We start from the raw sequence: 12,509 nt of genomic DNA on the forward strand, positions 1-12,509 counted from the left end.
TAATATTATTAAATGTAATAAATATTATCCTATATGTAAATCTTTAATTTGCATATTGTTTTGCAGAAACCAAATCTGCCTTAAATGAGAGCAGTATATCTTTGATATTAATATCTGAGATCTGCCAATTAATACATTGGAATTGAAATTAGTAAATATGTACATTGAAATAGGTGTATGTGTGTACCTTTAACATTTACTTGATGATCTAAAATTTCTGAACATTAAGAGTCTTAAGGTAAAACTATAATGCTTAAGTTCAGTTTTTATTAATGTTACAATTAGGTGTAGCAAGGTATTTTCTAGATACTGTTAATTCTTTGTAAAACAGACAAATTTTCAGTCTACTTAGCACTAAATTGTTACCGTTAAGGACTAGTGGTTAGGAGTACATGAATAAGTACTTTATAAAAGAAACCCTAATGACTAGAGTATTAAACAGATTTTCTAAATTTGAGTTATCCCAAGTAAATTCATTCCCTTTTTTTTTTTAAGATTTTATTATTTATTCATGAAAGATACACAGAGAGAGAGAGAGAGAGAAAGAGGCAGAGGGAGAAGCAGGCTCATGCAGGGAGCCCGACTTGGGACTTGATCCCAGGTCTCCAGGATCAGGCCCTGGGCCGAAGGGGGCCGCTAAGCCGCTGAGCCACTTGGGCTGCCCTTATTTCCTTTTTAAATAAGATTACTATATTGGTAGATTAGAGGTACTCTGAAAACAGCATATCTAGATTTCAGCAGTGCCTTTAACAGTTTTTTATGATATCTTTGGGGGGAAATAATAACTGATTATTCATAACTGAGTAAGTGAATGAGGCTATGAAGAGTACTAACTAGATAAATATCAGCCTGGAACAAGTTCTCTGATGGTTTGCTGCAGGATAGTTCCTGTCCTGTTCAACCTCTTCATTAAAATTCTTGGTGAAAGAGATTGCTAATGTTAATCGAGAGTTGAAGATGTCAAGCAGCTAAAAAGAATAATTAAATTTTTGAGCCATATAATTGGAATCAATTGGTATTCACAAATGAAAAGCAGAAGTCATCACATATGTGATTCAGCTGTACCACATATATGTAATTTATGGAAAGGGCAACTATTCTTAACACCATTTTCAGTTGAAGAGAAAGCAAACTAGAACTAAATTAAATGCTACAACTAGGTCTAGCAAATCTCTTAACACTTAACAAAGTGATTTAGATACTGCACCAAAGAGAGTCTATATAGTGGGATCTTAACCTAAATCAGAAAAAGTTCCTGTTACAATGCAATACATTTAAGAATTAGAATGTCTTAGTCATTCTTTGAAATTAAAATTCTAGAAATGAAGTGTTATTAATTTTACCTTAATATTAAAACATTGTATCAGAAACGTTCTTGTTAATATAATTAAAACGTGAGACACCCTGAGAGCAAACAGTTCCTAGTAGTTGAGAAGAATAAATGAAATGACTAAGAGTATCCCCATCTCAATTTTGTTTACAAAGAAACACTAAAAGAACATTGTTATCAATTATTGATCATGAACAAATTTGTCTTATTAAAGTTTTCCCCCCGTAAGGTTATTAAGACAAGCACTAGGTTACTGGGAATTCTAATTAGGACTTTTCCATTCCAACTCCCTAGATTAGTAGTCTACAAATTCTATAATACCTTATAAAGCCTTAGCAGTTTTCTCAATTATAACTTCAAATGTTTTACAAATTTTTTATCAAATCATAAGGAGATTTATAGTTTTTTATAAATTTATAGTTTTTTATAGATTTAGTTTTTTCAGAACACATCATAGAAAGATAAAAAAATATTTATTTCATGAGTGGCTGCTGAAGTCAGGAACAAACTAGAAACAGTTCCATATTGATTTTCTAAATAATGGCTTGAAAACAGAAATCTTCCATATTTATTGCTTCTCAGTCTTATATAAGAAATTTGTCCCTCAGACATTTCTAATAAATTCATTTAATCATGGGGTGGGTTATGTTTTGGGGTTTCTTGTAACTTTAATTTGGGATCCTGTGAACTTTTGCGGAGGAGGTAATTATTTTTTATTTGGTTGTAGAATCTTAGAAGCTAAACCCAGTCCTTAGAGAATTAAAATAAATTTGTAAACAAATACTGCCTAGTAATCAAAAGTGGTTCTGTAAAACATTGAATACAAAAGATGGAAGATTCCAATTCAGAAATCAGCCACAACTATCTGTAGATTTAAATAATATAAGCATATATTAGAGGTGATATGATTTATGGTTTTATTTTTTACTGATATATTCAACAGACATTTGTTGAGCCTATCCTCTCTCCTTGCCCTGGAGAACCAGAAGTGAATGTTGGGCCTTCCATATGTAGTCACCCCTGTTTTTTTTTAAATAATCATAATGAATTGGCCTTATATAATTTTTAGGGAGCCTTATCTTATAAGTAGTTTGACTAGGACCATAGATTGTTGACCTGTGTCCAGAAGTTTAGTGGTTGAGAGTTTAGTGGTCTCCTATGTTAACTTATCCGTTCAAATACTATACAAGTCTGTGAACACTAATGGAATAGAAATATCAGAACAGAGTTTCCTCTCTCTTCTTTGGAACAGGTAATTATATTGTTATATTAGTTTTTTGGTTTTTGGAATTTTGTGTGTTGTTGTTTTTGAGAGAGCGTATGATTGAGGGGGTGTACAGAGGGAGAGGAGGAGAATCTTAAAGCAGGCTCCATGCCCAGCATGGAGTGTGATGTGGGTCTTGATTTCACAACCCTGAGACCATGACCTGAGCTGAAATCAAGAGTCGGACACAACTGACTGAGCCACCCAGGCACCCTTATATTAGATTTTTTAAAATTATATTTATTCATGAGAGACACAAAGAGAGAGGCAGAGACATAGGCAGAGGGAGAGACAGGCTCCCCGTGGAGAGGACTCACGCCCTGAGCCCAAGGCAGATGCTCAACTGCTGAACCACCCAGGCATCCCTAGATTTTTTTTAAAGTATTTCAAATAGGTTGAATCTAAGGAAATCAGGCCATTGAACAAAACAGCATCTGTTGTTGGATTCTGACAAGTAAAATCAAGATTGAAAACTTACAGATATTTAAAGAATGAATCATCTTTTGTGAAAACTCTTGAATTGTAAAATTCAGTCAGATTTCAGACGTCCGAGAACCTATCAACTCATCTCCCACCCCACCACTCCCACCACACCCTTCCTCCCAACTTTTGGAAATGTGAGAGAGTATTTTGGTTGTCACAAAGACTTGGGGAGGGAAGTGATGCTGGCGTTTAGTGCGTGGAGCCCATGGAGGGCATAATGGCCAAAATATCAAGAGTAACCTTGGTTGGGAGCACAGTCTCCAGGCATATTTCCTCCTATTCTTCCCTCTTTCTTCCTCATTAGAAAGTGAGAATCCCAGATATATAGACATTAGGAGTAGTAATATGCCCTTAGTACACTTATGCCCTTTGCACAACAGTCATTTCGTGTTTTATAGCCTGGAATTTCTTTGAGGAGCACCTGGGTGGCTCAGTCAGTCTGCCTTCGGCTCAGGTCATGATCTCAGGATCCTGGGATCAAACCCCACACCGGGCTCCCTGCTTAGCTAGGAGTCTGCTTCTTCCTCTCCCTCTGACCTTCTCCTGCCACTCCCCACTTGTACTCTCTGCTCTCTCTTGTGCTCTCTCTCTCAAATAAATTAAAATAAAATCTTTTTTTTAAAGGAATTTCTTTTGAGGAAACATTGGTATGTAAATTAGAATCTGAAGGGACATTAATTCTTAATATTAGAACATATTTATTGACCACAGGAGGTGTCCTTTTACTTTCCTTATCTTTTTTCCTTTATGATTAGAATCATTACTGCTGTGTGTGTATCTATTGTGTATACATTGATCTAGTTCAGTGAAGCTCTAGGAGTGAGTTTCCTGGCTTGAGCTTTGACAGTGAACCTGTGCTTGTACTATTTTTCAGGAACAATGCAGATTCTCATTCAACCCGGGATCGAGTCCCACATTGGGCTCCCTGCATGGAGCCTGCTTCTCCCTCTACCTATGTCTCTGCCCCTCTCTCTCTCTCTCTCTCTCTCTGTCTCTCATGAATCAATCAATCAATCAATCAATAAAGTCTTTTAAAAAAAGCTTTAAAAAAATAAAAAATAAAATGTCTATGCCAGGTGACACGCTGTAGTTTTGATCTAAAGCAAAGATTGGCAAATTTTTTATAAAGGTCTGTATAAAATATTTTAGGATTTGAGGGCCACATTTGCTGTTACATACTGGGTTGTTTTTTTTTTTAATTTTTATTTATTTATGATAGTCACAGAGAGATAGAGAGAGGCAGAGACACAGGCAGAGGGAGAAGCAGGCTCCATGCACCGGGAGCCTGACGTGGGATTCGATCCCAGGTCTCCAGGATCGCGCCTGGGCCAAAGGCAGGCGCCAAACCGCTGCGCCACCCAGGGATCCCCATACTGGGTTTTTTTTGTTCTTTACAACTCCTTAAAAATGTGAAAATAGTTCTTCACTCTTTTGTAAGAGCCTTATAAATATAGGCAGAAGACTGTGGCTTGCTAACTCCAGCTAAACAATTGTTTCTTAATTAGATGCTTTGAGAAATAAAAGGTCAAGGATCCAAATGTTAAAGGTTATTTTTAAAGGTAAAATTACAATTCTTGGGATGCCTGGGTGGCTCAGTGGTTGAGCATCTGCCTTGGGCTCAGGGCATGATCCTGGGGATCCTGGGATCAAGTCCCTACATCAGGCTCCCCGTGGGGAGCCTTCTCCTCTCCTTCTGCCTGTCTCTGCCTCTCTCTGTGTGTCTCTCATGAGTAAATAAATAAAATCTTAAAAGAAATAAAAAATTTTTTAAAAAACTTAAAATTCTCATACAAAATGAACACGTGTCAAAGTTTTTTTTTTCACTCACTAATTAACCAATTATTAGGAACTGGTAGGGTGTTAAAATCGGTCCAAATGAGAATTGGACTTAAGGAAATCAGGAAATCTATATTCTCTACCAGACAGAATTCATTTGCATTGCATCATCAACACTGTCCACAGGGTAATTTCCATTTCTGCAGAGTTGCAAAATAACCTAGCTAAAGTCAAAGTTGAAGACTTTTTTGCAATCACATAACCCCAAAGGATCCAATAGAGAACAATGGGCATTCCCTTGAAAGGACACTTGAAATCTAAATTATCATTTACTCTTTCAAAATTTTTGCTGACAATTTCTCATCCCTCTTGTGATCTGTCGTAATTTCCAAAGACTATTCTTGATCACAAAATGGTTGGTCTCATTATGTTTGACCTATTTACATAGGTACAATAAGAATGCTAAAATGATACAGACATCCTTGAATTTTCTTTGCAAATCCAGAAGGTTAGTTGTTGGGTTTTTTTTAAGATTTTATTTCTTTTTATTCATGAGAGACACAGAGAGAGAGAGAGAGGCAAAAACATGGCAGAGGAAGAAGCAGGCTCCCTGTGGGGAGCCTGATGCAGGACCTGATCCCAGGACCCCGGAATCACGAACTGAGCCCAAGACAGACGCTCAGCCGCTGAGCCACCCAGCTGCCCCAGAGCTATTAGTTTTGAGCCACAAAATTATGTATAGAAGTTTTCAAAAAGAATCTTTGGTTGGACTTTTAAACACCTCTTTTATTTACCATTGCGAGGTTAGGAAACCATGCTTAAGAAACTCACTAGATTTCACCTGCTATGCTGATAAATTTGGGTGAGTTAACATCAAATATCCCAACATTTGCTCTGAGGCTTGCAAATGGAAGTAACTGACCTTCCTTACCACCTGTAAGTCAGAGGACCCTGTAACCAAGTATCAAGTAGGTCAGTTTTCCTAGGGGGGGTTTTTGGGAAGCATTGGTGCCATATATGAAGTCAACTATTACTCCTTAATGTGATTTTTCATATCTGATTAAATGAAAAATCATTCTCAGATATAGCATTACAGGTACATATAATACATGTAATCCAATTATAGCCTGATAAAAAGGAGATAAGAGTGTTATCAATCCTGTGCAAAATAACTGTATTGTCATAAAAAGCTAAGGAAAACTCAGAAAATTCAGTAAGTTCCTGAATGCTGAGTATTCAGTGAAAATCAGATACCACCTATTTTATTTCGAATCACAAAAACAAAAATCTATTAAAATGTGGCTTGAAAATAGTTTAAGAAAAAAGTGAAAGGACTTCCTCATATAGCCACAAAAAAAAAAAAAAAAGAATATAAAGGCAACATCAACAGTATTCTACACAAATAACCACAATAAAACTTCCTTTATCAGATCTTTGAGTGTCATTAGTTCCTGTTCAGATAGAACTTGGGTCAACAATCTATTCTCATGCAACATCTACTTCGAGCTAAAAAGCATCCTAGACATCCTGATCCAATATAGGGGTATAGTCTGAAAGCATGTCCCTAAGAGTCTTTTTCTTTGGAGTAGCAGTAGTTTATAGAGTACCTTGCACAGTCCTTTCCATGAGACTCTAAAAGATAGTTTTAGGTATAAAAGTTATTCTAGGGACACCTGGGTGGCTCAGCTGTTGAGCATCTGCCTTTGGCTCAGGGTGTGATCCTGGGATCTGGGATCAGGTCCCACATCGGGCTCCCAGCATGGAGCCTGCTTCTCCCTCTGCCTGTGTCTCTGCCTCTCTCTCTGTGTGTGTCTTTCATGAATAAATAAATAAAATCTTTTTTTAAAAAACAAAGTTACTCTAAAAGTTTTTACTTTTCTGTATTTTGGACCCAGTTTTAGGAAAGAAAAATTAAGAGTTGGCAAAGGAGATTTGAACCCTTGATTAAGATAGGATCATGGGTGAGAAATGATACTTGGTTATTGGGTCAAAATGACAATAAAACATTTTAATACATATTAAGGGAATGCAGTTGTAAAGAATCGTAACTCTTCCATCAGTACAGAACCTTTTTATCTTTCTGGGTTGGTTTGGTTTGGTTTTTATTCATTAAGAACGTAATGAATCAAACATAAAGCCAGAAGGTTTTTCTGCTCAAATAAAATTACACAGGTGATAAAAAATAATCTTTCGTGTTATAAGATGAAGGATTAATCTGTAAGCCAAGGAAGCAAGCTCATCAAAACTCATCAAATTTTGCCAAAAAAAAAAAATTTGCCAAAATATTTTTGCATATTTCATGGCTTCTTTTCAGATCCCAGTAGCATAAACCATGGCAAATCAATTCATTTCCTAAGATTTGTCTTTTTTTCAAATTCTGTGACAGACTGCCACTTTACTTTGGGACAAAAATGTTCTTTTTCCTTGAAAAACAAATGGATTCATATTTCTCTATCACTGTTGTTCCTTGTATAGTCGCAACCACCTATATCAATTATAACTTGTATTTCAGGGAGAAAACTGAGTGGAGGGAGTAGATAATAATAATAATAACTATCTGACAAACACAAGCATGTCAGGGGCACCGAGGTGGCTCAGTCGGCTGAATGTCTGACTCCTAATTTTAGCTCAGGTCATAATCTTGGGTTCATGGGATCAATCCTAGTGTTGAGCTCTTTGTTCAGTGTGGAGTCTGCCTGTCCTTCTCTCTCTGCTTCTCACCCCCCCCCCCCCGCTCTTTCTCTCTCAAGTAAATAAATAAATAAAATCTTTTTAAAAAAAGATCTTAGCAGTAAGGAATGAGGATAGAAGTTTTCTCTGAGTGGTGAGATTGCAAATTTTTGCTTTCTTTTATGCCCACTGGTGTTTTCAAAGTTTTCTATAATGAACATGATTGTCTTAAAAGAAGCTATATTAAAAATTATAATAAACAGAACTAAGCAAACATTCGCTGGTGTTGATGCTAGCTGTGCAGGATTGCTTTTTCTCTTGTTTTTGTAGAAACAAATATTTACTGTGTTGAAACCTTGCAACTTAATTTTTAAGCAAAGACAAAATTTGTATTAGTCATTAAATTCTTTATTAATTTGTTCTGGATAGTCAAGATCAGAATTCTGTGTCTCTAGAGATAGAACAGGAATTTCTGGAACCATGATTTCAACCCAGAATTTTCTTCAAATTCACGAAAAGTGATTTGAATTTTATTCATCTGATTTAAACGAAGGAAGCTACATGAAGCTGGTGAATGCTGATGGAAAGACCTTCTTTGACCTCTTAGTACTATGCTGGTCTGAGCCTCCAGCCCCATACTTAAGTAGAAGTACAGAAATTTTCATAGCTTTAGGCACTAAACTCTCAGATTGTCTTGTCTGATTCCTTTCTGTGTATTAACTTCAGAGAAATATTTCTACATATTCTACAGACTACACTATATTTTGTAATAACTAAAATTCTTCCTGTGTACATTTCACAGAACTGCTTTTACAAATGAAGAAATAAAGCTCAGATCTGATGGTTTGTCTAACTAACGTGACTTTTTCGATGCAGGAACAATCTCTTTAAAATGTGCCGTTCTTTAATGCAGTATAACAGGTATTCAATAAATAGCATATGATGTAGGAGCCAAGCCTGGGCTAAAGATTGTGGTGTTTTAATCTATTGTGTAGATTTCAGTAAACTCCAGTGCCATTCATTCAGAAGCATTTTTCCCCTTCATCCATAGTGAATAAAACTTCAGCATCTCATGCTCAGTTTTTTCCTACTCAATTTTCATTTAAATTCTCTTGTGAACCTAAGATGAAAAATAAGAAACATTAGGAAAGCATAGAAATTGTTTCAGAAATCTTTTAGTCCTTTATCTAAACATGGGTAGATTGGGTTTTCTTTGTATTTATTGAACCAGGCTGCCTAAACATTTATTTAGAATGTTTTTAACCTTCTTTAAGCTTTTCTCTAAACCGTACCTGGTTTTAAACAAGAAGACAGATGTGAATGGTGAATTAATGCCCTGTAGCTTTAAATTCAGCCAGTTTGATGCTTTTTGTTTTTTTATAAAAGATGCTCACAGCTCCAGAAGAGAGGCAGATACTGTCTGTGATCTCCATTCTCAGAGTAAAACTATTCATTTGCATTAGCAGCTCTGGCAAACCACACACACACACACACACACACACACACACACACACACACACGATGCTTGTTTGGCAGAAGCTTTCTGTTTATTCAGCACAGAGTCCTCCCAGGCTCCCAGATGTAGAAAGCTCGAAGAGTTGATGTATGAGACAGAACCGGAACTGTACATGGGCTAAGTGGGCACTGCGGAAGATTGGCTATGCGGGGATGTTGATGTGGTGCAGCTGTACCTGCCTGTTCTGTGAAAGGCACTTCTCTGAGGCTGTGAAGGTGAGAAGCCAAGGGATCCACTAGAAGCTTCATTTCGGCTGGCTCTTTGGTGGGGGATTGCATTCCCAGTGGTAGCTGTCCTCATTTACAGCGTTATTCTCGGAAACCAAGTATGTGCAGCCGTGACAGACTGCCACAGCTTCTCTGCAGTTTGGAAGCGGGGACAAATGGAAAGAGCACATAGTCAAGAGAGGTTGTGATTTGTTCTGACTATCCAAGCTTGCTCTGACAGTACACAAATGAAGGATGAGCTTTGTGGCAAGCAAAATCAGCAGACTGCCTGACAGGGGGTTTTGGTAAGATAAATGTATTGCTTGTGTTTTGGGAGGGAGGGTTTCTTGGTTTTTAAAATTATTATCTTTATTTTTCTAAATCAGCTACATAGAATTGCCTCTTAGCAAGAACTAAAAAATTTTGCAGAATCATATTTGATGAAGAGGCATGACCCAAGAAGCCAGAAAGGAAAACATTATTCTTGATCATTCAGTTGTGACCTTCAGAGATAATCATCAGGTTTTCTCGGCTGTCCATGAACAGGCAGAAACCAGGAATTTCCAGAGCAAAGAATGCCAACTAACAGATACCCTTTCTTTTCTTTGAACAGTTATAATTACCTTCCTTTTTTCCTCCCAGCTTTCCCTATGCCCTAATGTGGAAAAGAAAAAATAAAAACTCCCTGCTCTTATTGAGTTGTTGCCACTGGAACAGTAATAGGCTGAGAACATAAGTATGGAGGTGGAGGAAGGCAGGATGAGGAGTCTGCTATTTTCATAGCCGTGCGTTGGTGGGTGTTTGTCTTGGGTTCATTATCATTGCTGTTCAATATCAAGTGGCTGTTAGTGCTATATCTCTTTGCCTGTACTGCGATTTAATCCCTTTATGTTCTATTTTATATGGTTTTCTTTGCCAGACCCAATTCTGTCATTATTAAAACTTTTTCTGTTACCATTAATACAATTAGCGTTTATTAGAGAAAAGATAGTTGTAGAAAGTAACCCTGAAATATTTATGGTCCCCAAGAAAGATAAAGACATTCTCTCTTTAAAATTGAGGTTTTCAGCAGATTTTGGGGTCTTGATTTTCGAATCTGTAACAAACATTTTACAACAAGTTAAAGAAATGGGTTGTATTAGATCTTGGAAAACCTACCAGAATCACTTTGCTCTAATCTACTTCAAGTTGGATCCTGTATCTTAGATTTTTCTAAGCCTGAGGATTTACTTTTCCTCATTCTAACTTAGGCAAGTATTGCTGGAAAAAATGTTGATTGTTTTAGTAGTCCAACCTGAGATCTTGTTCCCAGGCCCCTCTTCTCAATAGTAGAGAGAGCCAAGATTCCTAGCTGTTTAGAGTGGGCACAGAAGAGATCCATTGACATCTGACTTTTTGCTGACTCATTGGTTATATAAGCCTTGTAAATACAGTTATCCATATACTCTATTAGGTTACTGGGCAGGTGGGCCTCTTCCTGTTTACTGATCTTTACTTCTCTCAGCATCCTTCTCCTTCCTTAAGCCTTTTTGGTGATATACTCTCAACTATTTACTAAGTGAATTCTAAGCAGTGAATGGACAAATCTTTTTTTTTCTTTTTTGGAATTGCTTTAACTCTGTATTTTATCTTGATTTTGATGAAATTCCAAGTTCTATATTCTCTTGACACATGAAACTCACAGTAATAATACCTTTCCTCATTTATGGCCTGGTTAAAATAACAATTTCCTTTTCCATCTTTGAGAGCTCAGTTCAAATGCCATGTTGCTCAATTCTTCTGACCTCCCAATCTAAAGTAGATTTCCCTCCCTTAACATTATTCCTTCTCTCACAGCACTTGGTTTTCTTTTTTTCATTGTAGTACTTCTCACAATTTTTACTTGACTACTGGTTCTTCCATTTCTGCCACTTTTCTCCATTTAGCCATTAAGCCTCATGAAAGCAGAGATACTTTGTTTTGTTCATCAGGATATGAGCAAACACCTAGCAAAGGGTCTGGCTGAAAGTTGAAGATAGGATAAGTAGGCAGTATTGTATGTGCAAAGGCCCTGTGGTGAGAAGAAAGGATGAGCAGCAGGGGTTGAAAAAAGCCAGTTTGACTAGAGTAGGAGAAGCATGCTGTAAGAAGCAGTTAGAGAAATAGATCCAGAGCCTAATCACATAGGACTGACTTGATAGACCATAGTCAGATACTTGTTCTTTATTGTAAGAGTTTTGGGAGACTACTAAAAGAATTTAAGCATTGGGTGGTTTAGGACTTCTTTTTGCCTTTTTTTTTTTTAAGATTTTATTTATTTATTCATGAGAGACACAGAGAGAGAGGCAGAGACACAGGCAGAGAGAGAAGCAGGCTCCATGCAGGGAGCCTGATGCGGGACTCCATCCTGGGACTCCAGGATCACACCCTGGGCTGAAGGCAGACACTCAATCGCTGAGCCACCCAGGTGTCCTGAACTTTTTTTTTTTTTTTTAAGTATACTTAACTATGCCCAACGTGGGGCTTAAACACATGAACCCAAAATCAAGAGTCTCATGCTGTACTAACTGAGCCAGCCAGGCACCCAGGACTTCTTTAAAAAAAAAATTGGGGATCCCTGGGTGGCTCAGCAATTAAGCGCCTGCCTTTGGCCCAGGGCGCGATCCTGGAGTCCTGAGATCGGGTCCCGCGTCGGGCTCCTGGCATGGAGCCTGCTTCTCCCTCCTCCTGTGTCTCTGCCTCTCTCTCTCTCTATGTCTATCATAAATAAATAAATAAATCTTTAAAAAAAAATTCTCCAGCTTAACTGAAAGCCTAATTGAGTGTAGGTAGATCAGTCAACATTCCATGAGAGAGATGACAAGAGTTTGTTCTAAGGTGATGGCGGTGGAGATAGATTGGAAAGTATTATAATTTGGTGGAAATTTGGAAAGTAAAATAGGTAGGACTTGGTGTTGAATAGAAGCAAAAGGCAGAAGATATCAGGAATTATTCCTGGGCTTTGGTTTTATTTGGTTTGGTTTTGGCTTTGGGCTTGTTAGTAACCTGATGAGTAGTGATGTTTTTCCTGAGATAGAGAACACCATAAGAAAACCAGGTTTACAAGAGAATCATGATCTTTGGTTTTGGACATGTAGATTTTTACATAGTCAAGTAGCTTCTAGATCTAGATTCCAGAGAAGATTATACTATTACCATTGAGGAGCGTTCAGAAATATCCTTGGAATAAGACAGCCTGGGTGGCTCAGCAGTTTAGCGCCGCCTTCAGCCCAGGGCATGATCCTG

The 12,509-nt window shown here is 37.4% G+C and overlaps 1 protein-coding gene across 10 annotated transcripts in view; it reads left to right on the forward strand.

Annotated features, from left to right (window-relative positions):
• The window catches only part of TMCC1 (transmembrane and coiled-coil domain family 1), a 247,575-nt gene that overhangs the window by 195,647 nt on the left and 39,419 nt on the right, over window positions 1-12,509 (forward strand). Inside the window, exon 1 of one of the 10 annotated variants that reach the window (XM_026016991.2) lies at window positions 8,888-9,550. The exons of 8 other annotated variants lie outside the window; for them this stretch is intronic. Coding sequence is in view for 1 of the 2 variants with exons in the window: in XM_026016989.2 (XP_025872774.1) it covers window positions 9,129-9,254 (126 nt within the window). In the remaining variant the exon portion in view is untranslated. Of the gene's footprint in view, window positions 1-8,887; window positions 9,551-12,509 lie in introns of those variants that run through there. One more of the 10 variants, XM_026016989.2, reaches the window with a different exon arrangement.

The sequence above is a fragment of the Vulpes vulpes genome, chromosome 9, assembly GCF_048418805.1.
Source record: "Vulpes vulpes isolate BD-2025 chromosome 9, VulVul3, whole genome shotgun sequence".
Lineage (NCBI taxonomy): Eukaryota > Metazoa > Chordata > Mammalia > Carnivora > Canidae > Vulpes > Vulpes vulpes.